General features: G+C 43.4%; 2 protein-coding genes across 2 annotated transcripts; both read right to left on the reverse strand.

Annotated features, from left to right (window-relative positions):
- Positions 1-9,175: 9,175 nt before the first annotated feature.
- On the reverse strand, positions 9,176-12,220 carry pcna (proliferating cell nuclear antigen). Its single transcript, XM_071919049.1, has 6 exons — positions 11,793-12,220; positions 10,784-10,881; positions 10,560-10,627; positions 10,267-10,461; positions 10,001-10,124; positions 9,176-9,769 (listed from the first exon to the last, which is right to left on the reverse strand). The coding sequence occupies exons 1-6, from the start codon at positions 12,011-12,013 to the stop codon at positions 9,693-9,695; spliced, it is 783 nt and encodes a 260-aa protein (XP_071775150.1). The 5' UTR covers positions 12,014-12,220; the 3' UTR covers positions 9,176-9,692.
- Positions 12,221-13,183: 963 nt separating this feature from the next.
- LOC139927285 (putative aminopeptidase W07G4.4) lies at positions 13,184-20,083 on the reverse strand. The gene is made up of 16 exons (XM_071919351.2): positions 19,999-20,083; positions 18,689-18,730; positions 18,489-18,579; positions 18,104-18,252; positions 17,883-17,991; positions 17,637-17,764; positions 17,416-17,515; positions 16,678-16,753; positions 16,488-16,573; positions 15,892-15,996; positions 15,420-15,495; positions 15,176-15,294; positions 14,987-15,070; positions 14,551-14,608; positions 13,876-14,057; positions 13,184-13,740 (listed from the first exon to the last, which is right to left on the reverse strand). Exons 1-16 carry the CDS (start codon positions 20,007-20,009, stop codon positions 13,603-13,605), a joined length of 1,554 nt encoding a protein of 517 aa, XP_071775452.1. The 5' UTR covers positions 20,010-20,083; the 3' UTR covers positions 13,184-13,602.
- Positions 20,084-20,182: the final 99 nt, after the last annotated feature.

Raw genomic sequence — 20,182 nt, forward strand, 5'->3', positions numbered from 1 at the left:
TTTTTATAGCCTAATGATCCAATGTCAGAGTCAACAGGCTGGCAGCGGATTTAATTCTCTTAATGTATCGAAACTAAATATTGCGGCACTTCGTCTAGACTAATACTTGAAAGAAGCCTCTTAAAAAATGAGACAAAATCTTTATTGTTTCGACCTTTCTCATCTCTCTGCTGTCATGATCATTGCGGCCAATTTGGGCACGTCAAGTAGAGAGAAAGGTCCTTATGCGTGCGTGTGCGCGTTCGTGCGTTCGTGTGTGTGTGTGTGTGTGTGTTGTCTGTTGTTAAGTCTGCGTGATTGGTGTGTGAGTGATTGGTACAGAAATGCAATTAAAATCCTGCCGGTGATTCCTTCTGCGCTCGGTGAGGAACTGAATCAATTTAGGCGACCTTGGCTCTCTGTGATGCTGCCCGGGGCAGAGAGAGAGAGAGAGAGAGAGAGAGAGAGAGGGAGAGAGAGAGAGAGAGAGAGAGAGGCCGGTTGCAAGGGTCTGAATAGCAATCACGCCAGGTCAAGCATCCCCGCACATCACGTTGATTGCATAATGAACAGCGAAGCAATGTAAATAGCCTGCAGGAGGAGTGAGGAAAGGCCAGCTGTCTACTGAAACAGCTTCCTATTAGCCACCTAGGCTGAAGACACATTTCCACATTTCTACCGGTGTCTACATTCAAATGAGCTTGACAACAAAGGTCATTTTCAGCAAATATTAATATGAACAGTTTCATTCTAACACAAGTTATTTGAAATAAATACATAGGCCTAAATGAATGAATATTACACCTAGAAAATGATGGTGGGTGTAGTGGTAAATAAACCTCGGGCTGTTGATCATCATAAGGCTATCAACAACAAAAAAAATCTATGATATTTTCTGGAAAGCATTCATTTCGCCCCCCCCCCCCCCCCCTCAAAAGACCATTTTCTCTTATCGGTTCAATATTACTTACCATGATGTATAGGCTACTATGATTTTACCTCATAAAGATTCATGGCAGCCTAAGAAGGTGTCTCTAGTCTGCAAATAAAGTGGGTGAGCTGAGTTTAGGTGGGTTCACCCTTCACTATCTCTGGTTAAATGAACCTTACAACCTTTGTTTAGAAAAATAATATCATCTGTGTTTTAGATGTGTTGACTGATGAATTTCAGGTTGCATTTTTTCCCATATGAAAGCCTTCATATATGCATTCAAATCTTCAGATAAATGAATAAACAGGAGAATTGAAATGTTATCTAAAAAAAGCAGATGGATGGATGTCTTTTCAGAGGATGGAGACGGATCCCTGTCAGTTTGAATGCGAGCTCAGCAGTGGATTCAGACTACTAGTGACGGGATTGTCCTGCATTTGCCAGAAATGCCTTGGGAAGTCTGGATAATGTGGCGAACGTGGCTGCAGCTAATGTGTTTACCCACAGTAGCGACATGGGGCAGATGCACTCTGTTATCCTCATTTCATCCACAGCAGAGACAAGAAGCCACATGTTTGTCCTCTCTCTCTCGCTCTCTCTCTCCTTATCTCTGAAGTAATTTTTAAAGTGGATTTATAAAATCTCACTTCCTTGTCAGCATCCTTGTCCTTGCCTCTTACATGATCTCCATCTCGCTCTCTGCCCCCCTCCTCTCTCCTTTTGTCTCTCACTTTATCTCTAAATCTATCTCTTGGACCACCCCACCCAACCACACACACACACACACACACACAAACACACACACACACACAAACACACACACACACACACACACACACACACACTCAAGCACGTGATATCTTTACAGTTGACCCCACACAGATAATTGCATGTGCTCATTAGGTGAGCATCGTTCAGAGGCCCATGAAGACGGGCTGCAGATGTGTGTGTGAGTGAGTTATTGAGTTATTGAGTGCACACTTGGAAGGAACACACACACACATACATACACACACACACACACACACACACATACACACACACACACACATACACACACAAAATCCTTCTTTACCCCTCTGCTGGTTTCTGTTCCCCTGTAGCCTCATGTTGCTTAAACTCTTCTCTTCTCCCACTTTCCCTTCCTTATGAATCCCATGTTCAAGCCATCCATTCCACCCACGCAAGCATACACATACACACACACACACACACACACACACACACACACACACACACACATTCGATTTGTCTACTTCGTCGTGAGGCAGGATAACAGTTATCAGTAGAGTGAATGGCTCAGTAGGACAAACAATCAGTGTAAGGGTCACTTCCATCTGAACCCCAGCAGCTCACACAGAACAAACGGGATGGAAGTGGGTCCGGTCGGGGAGAGGCGGCGGCTCCCAGATCCCAGGGGAATTCAGATGGTTGAGTCGGCCTTTTGATTCACCTACTGGTTCCCCAAGGGCGTCGGGAGCTTCTGCTGAGGAGGAGAGATCAGATCTGACAAACAGGGACTGACGCTGAGGCAAAGAGAGACGCGTGATGCCATGCAGTGACAGCTGCACGCTCACGCTAATCCCACCATTTCAAGATGGTGAGTGTGTATGTGTTTGTGTGTGTGTGTGTGTGTGTGTGTGTGTGTGAACATACACAGGGTTGCACGAATGTTTGAAAGTGAGAATGAGTTGCAGTGGTCCTAAGACTATTTTTTGTAAATGAATTGATGTGATTGTTGCTTGACTTCTCACATGGATACAGTATTCTGCCACATTATTTTTTTTCTCTACAGAAAATGTTCAATATATTTGGTACCAGTTACAGAAGGAGCAAGGGAACCCCTAGTTCATTATCAAATAAGTCTCACAAAGCAGTTATAACTTTGACAAAATGTTTGTTTTAAGCATTGATCAGATCATTAGACTGAATTTACAGTCTATTGCAAAGTTTGACTGATTGCTGCTTTCTCCCCAATACAGTTGAAAGTTAAAAAAATAATGGCATACACGAGGCATACAAGCCATACAAGAAATACAAGATATGCAATAACATGAATGAAACAGTAGCAGGAGCAAATATGCTAATAAGTTGCTTATCATCGAACAGTTCAAGATGCATGCAACATCTGTATGGAGTGCTGTTTAGAGTATCAATCCATTCATTTCAAGTCTTCCAGTCTTCCAGTCAGCAGAGTAATACACTTTTGTGCTGTTTCACAAGCTCAAGGCCGCACCATTGAGCTAATCAGAGAGCCAACATGCACACCTCACCTTATTGGAGTACTGCAAAACAAAATCAGGTCAAAACCCCATTGAAAACCACTTGACACCCAAATAATTCCTGTTCAAGGTGAATGTGCTGAATCAGGGGTTCACTTAGTTTTTTCCACAGTTGGCGCTAAATGTTTGACCATTTTATTTATTAAGGAGAGGAGGTAAAGTGAGCGGCTGGAACCGACATTTTTGTGTTATTTGTCATATCACATCAGCCAAACAACACCCTCCCCCCGACAGATTAGCCGTGGATTCACACACTTCCCCCCTTTGCTGCTGTATACTAATGAGCATGAATCCACGTCGTGCCTGTCGGCTCGTACCACAGAGAGAGAGGGAGGGGAGGGGAGGGGAGGGGAGGGGCGATCATCAAAGCTCTGTAAAATCCTGTCTCCTGCAGGCTGGGAGAGACACAATGGAGATTCCTCAAGAAAAGGCCCTGCAGCCGGGATGATACAGTTAATTATTTGCTCTCACCTTGTTTTTCCTCCTTTAGAGCAACAGAAAAAAACACACACCCCAAACACACACACACACACACACACACACACTCAGGCGCACATGCACGTACAGACACGCACACCCATCTACACACATGCACACATATGAGCATACACACACACACACACACACACATACCAGCAGCAGCTTGAGAGTAATTCCCCACTCAGAAGGATTTCATGTTTCTATGGAGAACAATGTCTATTTTTAGATCATGATATAAATAGATCTTTCTGTGGCTCCAACATTTGCATTCACGTCTGAATGTAGCCAGCAGCCTTATATTATTTTCTTATTCCTATCTGTCTCTATAGACGCTATTTTTGGCCGAGCACCGATTTGTCTCTTCTCCGACTGTGTGTTTGTGTGTCTGTGTGTGTGTGTGTGTGCGTGAATGAGAGCGCACGTCAGAATCAAATGAACTGGGATTTGTCTCAGTGACATTGGTGCTGAGATATAGTCTGGTCACAGTACATACTGACACCCATGGGTGTAAGGATAGCACAACCTCACAAAGTGTAAAGGGACAGTGCCAGACTGTAGAGTGTTTGTGTGTGTGTGTGTGTGTGTGCATATGCATGTTTGTGTGTTATCTTATCTAACTGTAGCACATGAAAGTTCATTTCTTGTTTGAGATAGAACAGGAGATACGAGATGTTTGTGTGCGTGTGTGTGTGTGCGTGTGTGTGTGTGTGTGGGTGTGTGTGTGTGAGGGGATGTCACATTCATCACTAGTCCTTCCACAGCCCTCCTTTGACCGATAAAAGGACCAAAATCTTCAAGATAAAAACCATGTTTCTACACAGAGGAACACTGTGTCATACAGCTAAAAGAATGTCCTTAGTGCCACGAGACAGACAATAAGGATGATTTACTGTTCACTGAAGCTATTTTCAATATGCTTGTCAGATAGCGTGGTATCTTGATGTTTTAAATTAAGATAACAAACGGCCAACCAAAGGCCAGTGTCCAAAGGCAGCCGACCTTCAGCAGAGGATGCTGCGCTATCATTTATTTCAGACTGATCCTGTTAATCCACGTATTTCATCAGCGCGCTTTAGGAAGTGGACACAATGGAACGGAGGGACATCAGCGACTTATTGTGGAGGCGGGGTGGGGGTGAGGAAGGGAGCAACTTTGTAGCCGTGGAAACAGTTGCTAAGTAGCGAACCGAGGGATCCCTGGACAGAGAGGGACAAAGATCGAACTGTGATGGGGAGCAAAGTGCAGGAAGAGAGACTGGAGAGGAGGGAGGAAGAAGCATCTGACTTGTTTAAGATCCGCTGAACTGGACATGAGGGAATTCGATTAGAATTTGTACAGCATGAGCAAAACTGTGTATGTGTGTGTGAGTTGGTCAGAAACAAATAAGCTGGTTGTTTTGATTTTTGCTTTACAATAGCTCAAGGTAGGTAGAGGACCAGAGCACTTTAGGCTCAAACATGCTCATGTCTTCACACACTTCACTCCCTTTTCTCTCGACTCTTCCCTCCACCCGTCGCTCCCGTCTGCCTATTCCCCATCCGCAACATTTCCTTCTCGTTGCTGTGAAATCTGAGTGACAGAAAACAGGGACAAAGAGGACATCCCATTAATATGCTAATCCATGCGGGTATGACTTCAGCACGCATAGCATAGTCTGAACACATATGTGTTAACCGTGAGGCGCACTGTACAAGAATCAAAGCACAGCGAGGAAGGTGATGTGAATGAAGGGATGCTGGGTAGAGCTCGGAGCCTCCCATAATGCACCATAAACAAGGTGAGAGGGAATCCCCATGTCCGTGTCTCTACTGAGAGCAGAGAAACACTCTATCTACATCACACTGCAACAAAAATCTTTGCAGAAGATGGAAACACACTGGAAATATTTGACAGCGCGGTATATCTGACACAGAAAAGCGAGTGGAGCATGTGTGACTGGTGTGCCCTTGCCATGTGCGGCCTCGCTCGCTTAGTGCCGGCATCAATAATCTATGGATCCTGCTCTTGTGGAGGGAGAGCACTAAGGGCTTATGTAAGAGAGTGTCAGGTCTGAGTGTTGGGATCGACCCTCTAGGACCAGACGGACTGACAAGCAAACACACACACACACACACACACACACACACACGTACAGAGTCTGTTTATGGTGGTGCTCTGAGGAGTCGTTGGTCCATTCTGTGTGCACATGCAGCATCCAATGGGCAGACAAACACACTTTTACTGTCAATATGTACTGTATGCCTTTGCATCTTCTGTCATTGAAAAACGGGTTGAGATTTTTTTTTTTTTTTTTTTTTATGGTGGCACTTTCACTGTTTGAAATGTGTTGGAAACATGTCTGTGTGTCTCTGGGCTCCTCAGCCTCACTGACCCGAGGGATGAGCAAGAACAACCTGCTCTCCTCTTTCTCTATAAATGCACAGCGCTCACTGTGCTGCCTCTGCCTCGCGGAGAAAGATAGAGATAGACAGCCAGAGAGAATGTTTCATCCCATTCCCCTTATCTCCCTGGCCAAAATCCCCTGCCTCCAGAAAGTAATTTAAAGGCCAGACAGAGACAGAAAGAGAAAGAGGGAGGGAGAGAGAAAGAGAGAGAGAGAGAGAGAGAGAGAGAGAGAGGGGGGGGAAGAGAGTGGAGTGGAGGGGGGTTGTTGCAGGAATGCAGCCTCATGACTGTATAATAGAACTGAGATCAGGTTCACCAGGCTACATCCCAGCCTGTCTACCAATACTGTATATACAATGCAGAAAAATTATGCTATAGGGGGGGGGGGAATATACATAAAACTTATAATAACTGCATGGGGTGAAACTATTCAGGAGCCTGGAATATATTCTTAGTTTAGCAAACAAACTGTTGCCTCTGTTAAAGGCCTGGTCAAACAATTATTTTCATCCAACTATTGATGCATGCACCAGGAAGCCACAGTAACCTGCTGGCAAAGGTGCTGTAGGTTATAATATTGAAACAGGAGACTGCATGCAGCGATAAGTAGGATATTTAGCCTTGCATATCTGTGGTTTAAAAAAATTCAGTTGTGGCATCGTTGTTTGAATGGGCAAAATGAAATAAAAATGAAATAGAAGTCCTGTCTCCAGTAATGGCCTCTCAGATAATTGGAAGGCCGTTGTGCTCGTTCAGACAAAATAAACACCTGGACCGCTGTTGTAAATAGGTTGGTAATTATTGAATTTTGGACTACAAAGTGATTGTAACTCATTGTGTGAAACATATAATCGAAACTAAGTCAAGTAAGAAATATATAAGAAATAACTAAGTCTCAAATCCAACATAGGGTTGCATAATTTACCAATACACCGCATTTGATGTTGCAATGCTTCTGTAGATTTACCAATGAGACACCAAATATTCAGTTACAGCTTGTTCAATGTGCTGAAAGTTTCAAAATTCATGGTTCAAGAATGGAAGCTTGTGTTTATAGCACTAGGAAAAAAAGGAAAAGAAGATGTATTGGATTACTGGCCTGGTTGTGTCTAAAACTGCTCCAACCATTACTGTGACACAGAGTGAACACACGGATATTATTTGGCATCATAAAAGACGTTTGGTGCGGTACTGAAGGCTAAAACTGTGGCCTTTTCCAAAGTAGAAACCCTATTCCAAAGATCAGGTTGAACCCTCTTTGCTTTTTCCAGGAAGTAATTAATCTTAACCTGAATGGCTGTAGTTAATTAAATATTGAGGCAGCTTAAATGGCTACACTGTCGCTCTGTTTTATCGGTCACTTCCACAGATGACAGCCCCCCCCCCCCCCCCCCCCCCCCCACCCACCCCTCCTCTGACAGTGGCTCTATCAGGTAAGCTTAGGCTACAGTAAATTGCATTATAGAGAAAGCCATAATGGACCCATGGGCACAACTCGCCTCATGATTTTACTTAGACACATTTCATTACACAGTAGGAAACTGGTGGTAGTACCTAGTCTGGATTTAGACAATTTAAAAGAACATGCAGGTATTAGGAATCATGAAATATATTTATGAAATGTATTTGGCATTAAAAAAATAAGCCCTCCCTCCACAAAAAAAAAGCATTAGAAAAATCCTCTTTTCCTTCTGCAAGCTTATTGGAGTTCAGCTCTTTCAGCAGATGAGTTTTGATATCCCAGAGGAGTCTGGGATTACACTGGCAGGCGATCGAATGCGAGGTTATAATCTGGGCTATCCTTTGGGCTGTTTTGAAACCTTTATTTAACCAGGGGGGTGAATTAAGAACAGATTCAGACTTCCAGTGGTGGCCTGGACAAGGGCAAAATGCCTCTTGATGGGGGCGGGGATGGGTGAGGGATTAAAATAAAACACAAATAGAAGGCTGGACATATAAGGACATGGCACTAACATGTCAGTGCTTAGACAAACCACAGTAAAGGGAAATAGATAAGACAAAAAGTATACAACAATATGACAAGAAGCAGCAGGATAGAACAGATACAAGCTGGCGGCAACACATTGGTAGAACAGGTACATTTAGGCCTACTATGTCGTTACAGACAGGCGACTGACAGTAGGGGAGTCCTGACCACTGCCAGATGTGGCTGCCAATCAGATTAGGGCTTTGCAAATCCCAGGCTGCGTGGCCCTAGGCTACCTATTGAACTAAAGCGGAGTGGACACCGACTAGCTGCAGACAGACCTCTGCTTCTCACTGTTACTGCTGGCTGTGTTCACTGAGTGATGTAAGTGGATGAATTCCTTGAATATTCAGTGGTTTATTCAATTTGCCCAGTGACCTGCATGAAACACAGACCCTAAAGCTCTGAAACTGCATGTCTCTGAACTAATAACTTCTGTGATGTAACCTTCCTCTGAAAGCTATAGGGCAGGTGGATTTACACTTCAAAATCTCTGGCTCTTTGAATATGTAGCTGAGTAACTCATGAGCCAAAATGAGACCAAACAAATGCCATGTCAGAATAGCTATATGATAACAGCCATTTGAATGCAAATGTATTATTTATCAAATTAACACTGGGCAAATAACCCATGCTTTCCATTTTGAGCAATAGGAAGAAAATCCATTCCCAGTTGCTCGAATTCATCTGACTTTTATTAGCGAAAACTTACTTTGAATAATTAAAGAGACTAATATGGCTTGGCAGGTGAACAGAATGATATGCACCTTCACATGGTACAAAGTACAAGTACAAGGTACAATGAGCCAAGAGTAAAGTGGAAAGTAGGTAAAGAGCACCATCTAGTGGTTGTACTTTGTAACTCTTAACAGAAGCCTCAAACTCACATTATTAACATTAAGAAATGTTCTAGGGTTTTATGGCTCTGACCTTTATATGGGTTGCTTACAATAATGGTGATCTAGGAATTGCAGCTTACTCCTTTGCACTCACTGTAAAACATTTTTGATAAAAGCATCAGCTACATGACCAAAATGCTAAATGTTGGTTTCACAGTATTGCTGCAGTCTAAAACAACTATATACACAGCAACTTTTAGTTCCACAAATGTCAGAAATACAAAAACAACAGTTTGGAAACAACTTTAAGCATTTATTTGGGTTTTGAATTAATGAATACAAAAACAATTGGGGTGGGTCAACAGCATGAGACCACAGGAAGTATTTACAGACGCGTATCTACAAGTAGGAATGGGTTACTTGAAATTTGCTTTCCCAGAAAAAAAAAAGGTAGAAATAGAGAAACAAAGGCAGAGTGAACAAGTGCTGAACTTTCCTCTGGGGCCATCTGGGCCACAGACTGACTGTCTGCCATTCTGAACAACAACTCCAAGTTGCAGAAACTTAATCGCATAACAAATTTGCAACAGACAGCAACATTCAAAATGGTGACATTGGTCTGGATATAGAAACTGACACTGCGCCTCCCACTGTGGAATATTTGCTCACAGACGGGAAGAGATCAGATATCACAGAGAAAGTGGGTCAGTTGACCGTGATGACATCACTGCAGCCCTTTCTTCACTCAAGATAAGTCCCCATCGCCTGCTTTTCTCCACTCTCCCTTTTTGGTTCATTGGAAACCAGATTTAAGAAGCCTCCTCGTCGATCTTGGGCGCCAAGTAGTATTTGACGTGTCCCATATCACCAATCTTGTACTCCACCACTATATGAAGAAAACAGTCAAGTTAGGGGTGCGAATCTCTACATATGTAGTAACAAAGACTAAACCATGCTGGAGTTTGTTTACTGATTACTTTATTTGTTTATTCTTTCTTTGTTTTTAGCTCTGTAGTTCTTCTTTGAAGAGTGTGGTACAAGTGAAATTACCATTACTATTATTATTTGGTAGTCATTTATGGAAACTGACGGCTTAAATGTGAGTGGATGCACTTACCGAGGGGGATATCTGCAGACATGCTCAGGATGACGGTCTTGGACAGCGGCGTGGCCTTGGTGAAGAAGTTCAGGTAGTTGAGGGCAAAGATCAGCTGGACGGGCTCATTCATCTCAATAGTTACCTAAAACAAGAAAGTGAGAAGGGGAAAAGGTTAAAATTAAACATGTGACATCAAAACAGCCAAATCCAAAATTCTTCATCATTCCTTTTCAGGACTAGTAATACACTAAACTGGGCTCCATGCATCAATAATTTATACTCACTGCCTCTTCCTCTTTGTCTACATTGCTGGTCTGGGACAGCTTGATGTTTCCGGTACCCAGCTCTCCAGTGGCAGAGAACTTGACTCCGTCCTTGGCGCAGGAGATCATGACGGCGTCGCCAATCTGGGACAGGTCACGGCAGATACGGGCAAACTCCCCAGAGGGCATTTTCACCACACAGCTGTACTCCTGCTCCTGGAGGGACGGACAGATGGGTCGAGTCAGCAACAGAGCGTATGAAAGGCACATTGGGGCAAAAAAAAAGAAAGATGGAAAGGCCACAGATTACTTACTGGAATACCCAGCTGCTCCACATCCAGGTCCATTAATTTCATCTCATAATCTGAGACTTTCTCTTGGTCTGAAAGAGTAGAGAGAAAAAAGGAGAAGTAAATATATAGTCTGGTGCTGAAGCAACACAGCCATGCACCAGGGACTTCTTCAAGTTGATATATGTTGCTATAGTGCATCTAGTAAAAACCGTAATAGGAAACTGGTTATAAATGTAATAACTCACTGAGTGTCTCGAACACAAGGGCGAGTGTGTCTGCATTGTCTTCTGCTCTGAGGGTGATGATATCTTCGTTTCCTGCACACTTCAAGATTTTTGACATACTGTATGGGAGAGACAGGAGAAAAAACATTACTACAAACCATACACAGTAAAATGTGTCGTCTTCATACATGGACAGCTTAGAAAATAAAATCTTACACCTTGCAACAATGTTGAGAAGCTAAAAGCCTTGTTCTGATTATCATTTTGAATGTATACGACTTGAATGCAGTGTCAGTGTAAACTAGATTAAGTTTGGATAATAGGTCGGATCCTAATGCATGCGTCGAAATATCAAAGTTTAGCTCAAATTCCATCCGTGGGGCAAAAAGCTAAGAAATCATTAGTACCAGTGTACAAAGACTGCAGTGACGCAAGCGGAAGTGGTAGTTCCCGGGTTCAAGCAAAATTCCCGCCAACCTCCCTGCAGTGAATTTGGCGCTCAAATGACGTTGCTAGGTATCTCAATGTAAAGTGTCATACTGCAACAATAGGCATTTCTACATGCCATAAAACCTCACGTTAAACTACTCAACTAATCTGTTTGCAAAACGCTAATTTGATTTGCTTAACTAGTCATATTGACAACTTTGGCCACTAGAAGGTACTAGAAAGGCATGCCCGGGCAACTCCAGCAAGATGGCTACTTCTTTGTAAGCTTTGGTCAAAGCTAACAAAAGCAGACACTGCAACGAGCTTATGGCATTTGTATTTGCAACTTTTTGGTCGCCAGAAACTACTAAATCAAATCAAACTTTGATCATGTTTACATCGGGGGAGAACCTCGCGAGATAACTTCGACTTTGTCATGACGAATTATGACAAGTTGACCTGTCAGCTAGCTAACGTCTGCAGATGCTGCAAGTCCATTTTGAGAGCCGACTACTAAAGACAACCCTTCTGTTTCGCATCGTTTAACCACAACTGTCAGAAAGTATAACGTTATGTTAGCTAACTGCGCTGTGCTCCCCACCTGCTGAGGTTGACTCCCATGGCGAGGTTTCTGTCGCAGCGGTAGGAGTCGAAGCCGTCGCTCCGGAGTGTGAGCTGGACCAGGGAGACGTGAGAGGAGTCCATGCTCTGCAGAGAGATGCCGGACGAGCTGACATCCCAACACGCCTCTGTGATCAGGTCTTTCAAAGCCTCCAGCACTTTCTTCAGGATGGAGCCCTGGACCAAGCGAGCCTCAAACATGGTGGCGAGTTGTGTTTGTGTCTGCGTCGATTCAAAGATGAAAAAATAAAAAGACCTCTGTCGTGTCTAGTCCCCGAAAGAAAGGCTTCTGTGGCAGTTCGAAGATATCGCCGAGCAGGAGAGGTTCCTTTAAAAAAGTGCAGTCTTTGTATTGTAAGCTAGGCAAGGTGCTACACAGTTGACACCGCTCTCACTGCAGAGAAAAGAGGTAATGTTCTCTAAGCGCGCGCTAACGTCAGATTTTAATAACTCGGCGTCACTGCGTCATTTCCGTTTCTCGTAGGCGCCTTGCATCTGAAAAAAACTGGCCCCTGATTTTCGCCATTTTGGAGGGGTCATGTAAGCACTAAACAGCGGTTTAATAGGTTGCTTTTTGTCAATATTTGTGAAATATACAAGTAAAACAGTGTGTCTGCATGTCCTAGAGAAGTCTTACAATGTCTCAAATCATATTATCCAAGCTCAAGGCCTTTAAAGAGCCTGAATACAGTTAAACAAAGCGATTAAAGTCTTAAATTCAGTCTTAGACATCTTAAAGATGTTTTTTGTGCACTCTTATTCCTGAGAGAAATTAGACTCACAGTATGTTCTCAAACGTAAACAACTGTTTAGGTATTTTTTATGTTTAAGTTTCATAGTTAATTCTAACTGCCATTAAAAACTTCTTAAATCTAACTTAAAAGCTTGCAGACACCCTGATAAATGAAAGCACTATGTATTCAGAAATCTAGTCTAAACCAAACATATTCCTCCTATATGGCTCTCTTCCCGTTTCTGTGAGACAGTGGTAAATACCCCAGTGGGATGCTACTCTAGTAGAAACAAGTCTTACATTCAAATTGTTATAATTAATAAACACGTTATGTTAAAAAAGTCCAAACTCACAAAACATCCTTTTTAGTGTTGTGTTCTAAGGGTGGTTGGTGAGTTAATTTCTGACAAACTTGTAACATTTCATATGCAAAACCTTTTTAACTGCTGCCTACAAGTGTTACATAAATGCAATGGAACAGAAATGTTAAAGTACAGCTACATCAAAACTGTAACCACATCTCTACTTTATTTTTTTTTCTTGACAGCCAAAATGACCCAGCTGCCTCTTCTCTTCCCAGTAGTAATGATGTATAATATGCAAACTCATGTGAGAAAGATGTTACACTGAAAGAGCCGTGACATTTGAAAATCTGTTTTATTGATCAGTGAGGAGTGCTTGATCTGACTGGCACACAACATTAATCACACAACCGCATTACCGGTTTCACACACACACACACAAACATGAAAAAGGATGGTATTTTTTTAAACTGCTACTTCACCCCTGAGTATATTGATTACAGGCCACTTAAGTTGAGAAATGGGACATTTGACACTGGGTGTAGATGGGACAGACATTACATCATCTGAGAAAAATTAAGAGTTAGTAGAATTAACAGGATAACGTTGATCTGAGGTATTCAGGAGTGTCGGACACGTGTGTGTGGAGCAAGATGTTATTTATATTTGGACGACTGTGCAATTTGTGTTGAGATTGTGTGTAGAGGACAGACCATTCTACATATGCTATTTGTATACTGAGATAAAGTATCCGGTTAGAGACTGTTAGACATGATGTAGTTGGTTGCCATGGCGAGGATGGGGGCTCCTGTTGGCACACCGGGGAAAGGACCGCTGGACCCAGCGATGTCGATGTGGGAGTACGGCAGAGGCTTGTCAGAATCCACACCATACTGTTTTAGAAATACGGGGAGAGCAAGGAGAGAGAAAAAGAGAGGGATTTTACAGATTACCCATTGCACTTTTGCCACATTATATTGTGCCCATGTACAGGTAAATAATATCTCGTTCTGAGCATGTTTGTGTACCTTGTCGAGCCCCGAGGCCATGATGAGGAAAGCCGCTGGGGTCTGATGTCCTCGGGGAGTAGCTGAGGACGGCAGGTTGTTGCACTGGAGGATATCCTCATACTCAGACTTCCCCTTGTGGAAATCGTAGTCCTCACGCCTGATACTGGACACCTCGAACACATCGCCCAACACTTCTCCAGCTGCGCGGGAGAGAGGGGATGGGGAGGGGGTGTTAGTGCAAGGATCCACATTCTTTACACACAGAGCGTGTTTGAGTCGGCACTTTGAAACCATTGGCTGTTCCACAATATCTGAACAAATGTCTGCACCGCCCCATTTTTGCATTGATGTGACTATATCATCCATCCACAATCAGAGTGACGGGTTGCTTTGGGTCTCAGGAGGTCGACGCATTTATGCATTTATTTATTTAGTTCACTTAATTATTATATATTAAGTACTTATTTTTATTTTATTTATAATTGTATTGTAGGTTCAAAACAATTCTTGTTTGTTCTTTTCATGTTTGTGCTTATTTGGTACGGTTTGTAATACCAAAACTTGAATAAAAACGGACAAAAAAGGATCCAGATTCTTCTGTTGAGATAATGCTGAATTCTGATTTCTATAAAAGGAAAACCAGGTGTTTCGTGTTCAGTTCGCATGGCGCTTTGTGGCTTGTCGTCTTCTCACCTTTCTGCCACTGAGCGGCATTTCCATTGCGATGGGCGGGTCCATTATCCATGATGATCTACCAAAAGAGATTCAGAACTCAGCAGAGTACAGATGATTTCTACATTGCTGAACTGTACATTTTAATGCTCAAACATAAACGTGAGTGAGTCAGTTGCACTTGTAGAAAACCATGACGAACATGGGATAGCGGCACTCCAAAAATCAACAGTAAGACTTGGTCTCAGTTTACCATTTTTTATTTTGGCTTCAAAATGGTAACCTGAGACCAAGTCTTGCTGTCTTCTGGATTTTTGGAGTGCCGCTATCCCATGTTCCTCATGGTTTGCTTCATGTTTTAGTGATAGCAGAGCACGCAGCCAAAAGGGCCACAAGAGGGAGCGCACCTGCTCTGCATTTTAAGTTGCACTTGTGTTTGTGTTGCAGCAGTACTCACAGAGTAGTTGGGTCCCATGGCCCTGATGGCATGGCCAGTCAGAGTAGCAATAGTGAACAGCTGAGGAGAAACCTCGCGTACCGCCTACAGAGACAGATGAGGTGATTACGAAGAGAAGGGATAAAGGTGTACACAAGGGGAGGATGTATAAAAGAGAGTGAACAGGGAAGTGTAGCGGGATGCTCTGACCTTCTCCTTCATCTCACAGAGCAGGTCCACCATGACCATACGTCCCTCGGCATCAGTGTTTCCCACTCTGACTCTGCGACCCGCGCGGGAAACCACCAGCTCATCAGCCACATAGCAGTCTGAGAACACACACACACACACACACACACACACTCAATGTCCTGAGAGAGCGAGCTACATTACAGATCTCACACCAAGGGAAGGACAAACAAGAATACAGAACGTAAAAGTGGATTACACTGACCTGCACCCACACTGTTCCTCACCATCGCCATTGTGCCTACGACCTTCAGATGCTTTGGCCTCAGCTTGGCTAAGATCTAGACAGCGACAAGGGGATTAAGTCAATGCCAGTGTTGTAGACAAGTCACTAAACCTAAAGTCTGAGTCCAAGTCTCTTAAGCTCTTTTGTCACCTTCTGCCCAGGGACAAGGCCTACAGTCCGAGCAGAACTGGAAGAACACAGGCTGAAGTGTTCTTTATGGCGCTTTCCTCTTGAGACCAAATGAGGTCTTGTGTGAAGATAAAAATAACCCTCTTCAGATTTTTCATACTCTTTGGTCATGACTAATCAACATCCAAGTCTGAGTTACCCAGTGTTGAGTCCAAGCCAAGTCCCAGAGCCAAGTCCCGAGTCTTACAAACAGATAGGAGCATTTACTGGACAGATTAAGAAACCAGAGACTTATGAGTCAGGTGCAGGAGGGATCGTTTACCTGGAAGAAGCCAGCGACAGCAGCAGCTCCACACTTGTCCCTGTGCATCCCAGCCATGAACCCTCCAGCCTTGATGTCAGCTCCACCAGTGTCGTAGGTGATGCCCTGGAAACACGAGATAAGGACCGACCGGTCAAATACAGGTACATGCCAATTTGTGGCTTATACCTTAAAGAAAGAGTTCACCCCAAAAGGAAAATTCAGGCGTTATCTACTCAGTCGAAACTCCATTGAAGTTATTAAAGTTAACAGGGCCATCTTTTTACAGCTCCAAACAGGCATGAAATGGCCATTACATTTCTCTAAACAGACTGTGCAGCACAATGCAAGTGTTTTGTAGCCAAAGGATTGCACTGTGGACCCAAAAGTCCAATATTTACCTCATTATCTCCTATGCTAGAAGTTTTATGGACATTTTATGCTTTTTTTTCTGTAACAAAAAAGATGTCCCCGTGAACTTCAATAGTTTGGGAGAAGGCTGAGATGGAACTATGCAGTTTCGACTGACAAAGGGGTGAGTAGATGCTGACTAAATGTTTCTATTCCTTTAACCTTTTTGTGGTCTTACAGTAGAGGTTTGAAAAGTCCCCTCTCACCTTGCCCACCAGCATCAGAGTCTTTTGGATCGGTCCGTCTCCACAGTACTGGAGCTTGATAACTCTGGCCTGGTGACGAGGTACAACTATACGAGAAAGAAACCATGAATAAGGAAAACACAAGGAAAAACACAGAACCTCGTTAATAACTCGGAAAGACAGAAGAAGATGTTGGAAGTGGTTCTCCTACCGTTGGCACAGCGGTTGACCGCAGCCAGACAGGGATACTCCTTCTCCAGGACCTTTACGTCGCTCACCACTTCCACCTAGAGAGGAATGAGCACAGACACACTCTCACATCTGCAGCCTCAACCAATCAGTCAACAAACCAGAATCTGGACATACAACATACAAACTGGCTCGAAGTGCCATCAAAGAGGCTTATGGGGGGCTGTTGTAGTGTCTCAAACTGATAACACACATAACTGTACTGTACTGTGATTGTAATTCTTCGCTGGTATATTTCTCTCTACCCACTTTCCTGACTCTTATGAGAATATACTAGCTGTGAACGGACTGTGCACTTTACTCTAAAAATAGAAAAAAAACAGTTTGTTGTGTTTCTGTAGGCACTGTAGTGGTGAAACGATTAGTCAATTGACATAGATTATATTTTTGATAATCGATTAATCGTTTAAGTCATTTATCAAGTAAAAATACCAAACATTTGCTGGTTACAGCTTCAAGATTTGCTTACTTTTCTCAGTTTCATATCATTAATAAAAATGAATATTTAGGTTTTTTTTGGCTGCTGGTCAGACTAAGTAAGCAATTTTAAGACATCACTTTGGGCTCTGGTAACGTGTGATGGGCATTTGTCATTATTTTTGACATTTTATAGACTACATGATTAATCGAAAAAATAATGAATAAAAATCTTTAGTTGCAGCCCTAAGGCACAGAATGCAAAATACAAAACCAGACCTACCTGCACAGGACTGTCCCTGAAGAGGTCCTGCACGTAATCAGCCACGCGAGGAGCAGCCATCCGCTCCGGGTCTGAACCACCGATGTCACGGCACGCCAGTCTGAGCGAGGGAGAGGAGAGGAAGGAGGACGAGGGAGGGGGGGGGGGGGGGGGGACGGGTGTGAGCGCGTGAACGACACAATGTGAGAAATTTCAGCAGGGGAACGGACTGTCCGACTCACCTCCCGCTCTCCAGAGCGTTGGCCAGATCCACCAGTCTTTGTCCCTGGGCGTCCTGAGCCACCCACAGCCCCAGAACACACACCTTGTTCGGGGTGGGCTTCACGTTCGCCTCCCTCACCTCAAGAGGCTATTTGGGGGTGTAGAGATCGGAACAGAAATTTGATTTTTTTGTCAGCGATATTCATTTTTCTCATCGGGGAAATGATGAGGAGTTATTTAGGTCACAAAGGTGTGTGTTTTCTCACCATGTAGAGACCGTGAAGGGCCCCGAGCGCGGCCACCAGGGTGCTCTTTTCGTAGTCCTGGTGACTAGGGCAGACCAGCAAGGGCCGCTGCATTCCTGCTTTCATGGCCCTGAAAGGATACGGAGATGAGCAACACAGCACAGAAACCTGGAATGGACCAGAAAATGACGGGGGGGAAAAAAGCTATTAAGCGCCGTTTTCCCCACAGTGCCAAGACTGACCGTTTGATGCCATTGACCGCTGCGTCACTGAAGCGCCTGACATCATCGTAGTCGCGGTTTACCGGGCCGGTGGAGGCAAACACCAGTCGGTTACCGGGGAGACCAGGGACCTTCAGGACCACCACCTCCTCCCCCAGACCGCTGTCCACCTAGAGAGAGAGAGAGACATCGAGAATGTTAAACGTTTCTCTAAATGTTTGTGGGTGTGTGTGACAGAGACGGAGACATAATAAGACATAATAAGACATATTTTGAAGTTTGTGTCTCTGAGAGAGAGAGAAAATAATTTTTGTGGGCATCAATGGTGATAGGAAAAAACTAAAATTTGTTCAAGGTGTGTGAATGGGTGGGAGAGACTGGGACAGACATAAGGAGAGAAACGTACAGAGCTGTAGTCCTGCAGAGGAGCTTTCAGACACTCCAGCTCGGACGGCAGGGTGTCATGACTCTGGGTCACCAAGACGATGCCGTCAAAACTAGAGAGAAGACAACACCGTCACCTACTGCATCACAACACCGTCTGTTCAAATGCAAAACAACAACCAACTGAAGACAAAGCACAGCACTTCTTCTCCTGATACTCACTTCTGGTTCTTGCAGTCAGTGGTCCATTCGACTGGCTGGACGCTGCACAGAGAAAACACAAAGTCATTTCCTCTTTTATCAGTAGCCTTACCAACCAACAAGGATTAACTTCTTTTAAACTTGATTAAATTATAGTTTAGCAGTTAACTCTGTTGCACCAAACTTTAAACCTAGTTTAAGATTAAGCAGGTTTAAATTTAAACCTTTGTTACAGTGTAAGCGCGTTTGGCAAGATGATCAACTGTAACAAAATAAGTTTGAATTCAAATTTAACAGCACCTGTGTAGGCTCTTTTTTTCCTTTTGACTATACTACCTTTGTTAGGCATATTGACAAAACGGCCACATATGATTGGTTGTTTGTTATTATTTGTATAATCTTGGTTGAAATTATTTAAATTTAGGTTTAAATCATTAATCTTGGCCCTGATTAATTTGAAATCTGGATTAACTCGTTTTTAAAACAGTTTTACTAAACTCTGATTACAACTTAAACCAGGCTGGGGCAGTCCAGCCTGATGGGGTTAATCAGATCTCAGACACACTGATGCAATAACCTGAAAGTCTTATTCCTGCCATCCTGACACCTTTTATTCCTGCTAATGCAGCGTTAATGATAACGGAGACTGGGGCAAAGTCTGGAAACCTGCAAGACCTTTGACACCTCAAGTCAATTCAGCCTTCAACAAAGAACTTGGCTGTTGATTTTCTTGTCTCAGTGCAGCATAACCAGACTTTGTACCTAATGTGCTCTTTACAGACAGCGATTTGCGGATGATGACTATATTATATAACTTAACTAGTTTATTTTTCGCCAAGCTATCCAGCTTTTTGCTGTTTCCATATTTTCACTCGGGTTTTACATTGAAAAACTCAAATTATTTGCCAATTGCCACGAAGACAAGCAAGTATAATCAAAACAGAAAGTAAAGAGTAAGCTAGAATCTCTCTATCTGCCCTTCTAGAGGAACTGAATCCAGAACTGGGCAGATCTGTCTTGTGTCCAAAGCAGCAGATTTTTCCACTTCTGGCTTTGATTGCATAACCGGCTGAGAGCATTAACCATCACAGATTAACGTTAGGACGGAAATCAGATGAGAACAAATGAGAACAAACCTGACAATGGCTTCACGACACGATATAGCTAGCTGTACTACAAACAATTATTGTAATACAGAACCAATTCCTTTTCTGTCTCCTCATTCATTCATTCATAAAACACACATGGCAAAAGGAAATACATAGTTAGAAATACATGTTATAACAGCGGAGAGGCGACAGCAGACAGATAAAAGCAGCAGTGAAGCTTGCCTGGTGCACATTGTGGCCCTTCTCCTCCTCCGACGTCTGCAGAGAGAAAAGGATAGCTGACAACCGGCGACGGTTCCTGCACTCCTCCGGCTGTTCACGTGATTTTGGAGTTGCACTTATGCTGCCTTCACGTGCTCATCCGAAGCTCGTCCTTTATACCTTTTAAGTCGTAAATACGGGCTTT

The sequence above is a fragment of the Centroberyx gerrardi genome, chromosome 8 (assembly GCF_048128805.1).
Source record: "Centroberyx gerrardi isolate f3 chromosome 8, fCenGer3.hap1.cur.20231027, whole genome shotgun sequence".
In the NCBI taxonomy this organism is placed as follows: Eukaryota; Metazoa; Chordata; class Actinopteri; order Beryciformes; family Berycidae; genus Centroberyx; species Centroberyx gerrardi.

Coding starts and splice junctions, on each gene's coding strand:
- pcna (XM_071919049.1), bottom strand. CDS start 12,013: ATGTTTGAGGCTCGCTTGGTCCAGGGCTCCATCCTGAAGAAAGTGCTG. Junction 10,628..10,783: donor CCTTGTGTTCGAGACACTCA/GTGAGTTATTAC, acceptor CTACTCTTTCAG/ACCAAGAGAAAGTCTCAGAT. Junction 9,770..10,000: donor GTCTGCAGATATCCCCCTCG/GTAAGTGCATCC, acceptor TTCTTCATATAG/TGGTGGAGTACAAGATTGGT.
- LOC139927285 (XM_071919351.2), bottom strand. Junction 15,496..15,891: donor CTGTCGCTGGCTTCTTCCAG/GTAAACGATCCC, acceptor GTCGCTGTCTAG/ATCTTAGCCAAGCTGAGGCC. Junction 15,295..15,419: donor GAGGAACAGTGTGGGTGCAG/GTCAGTGTAATC, acceptor GTGTGTTCTCAG/ACTGCTATGTGGCTGATGAG.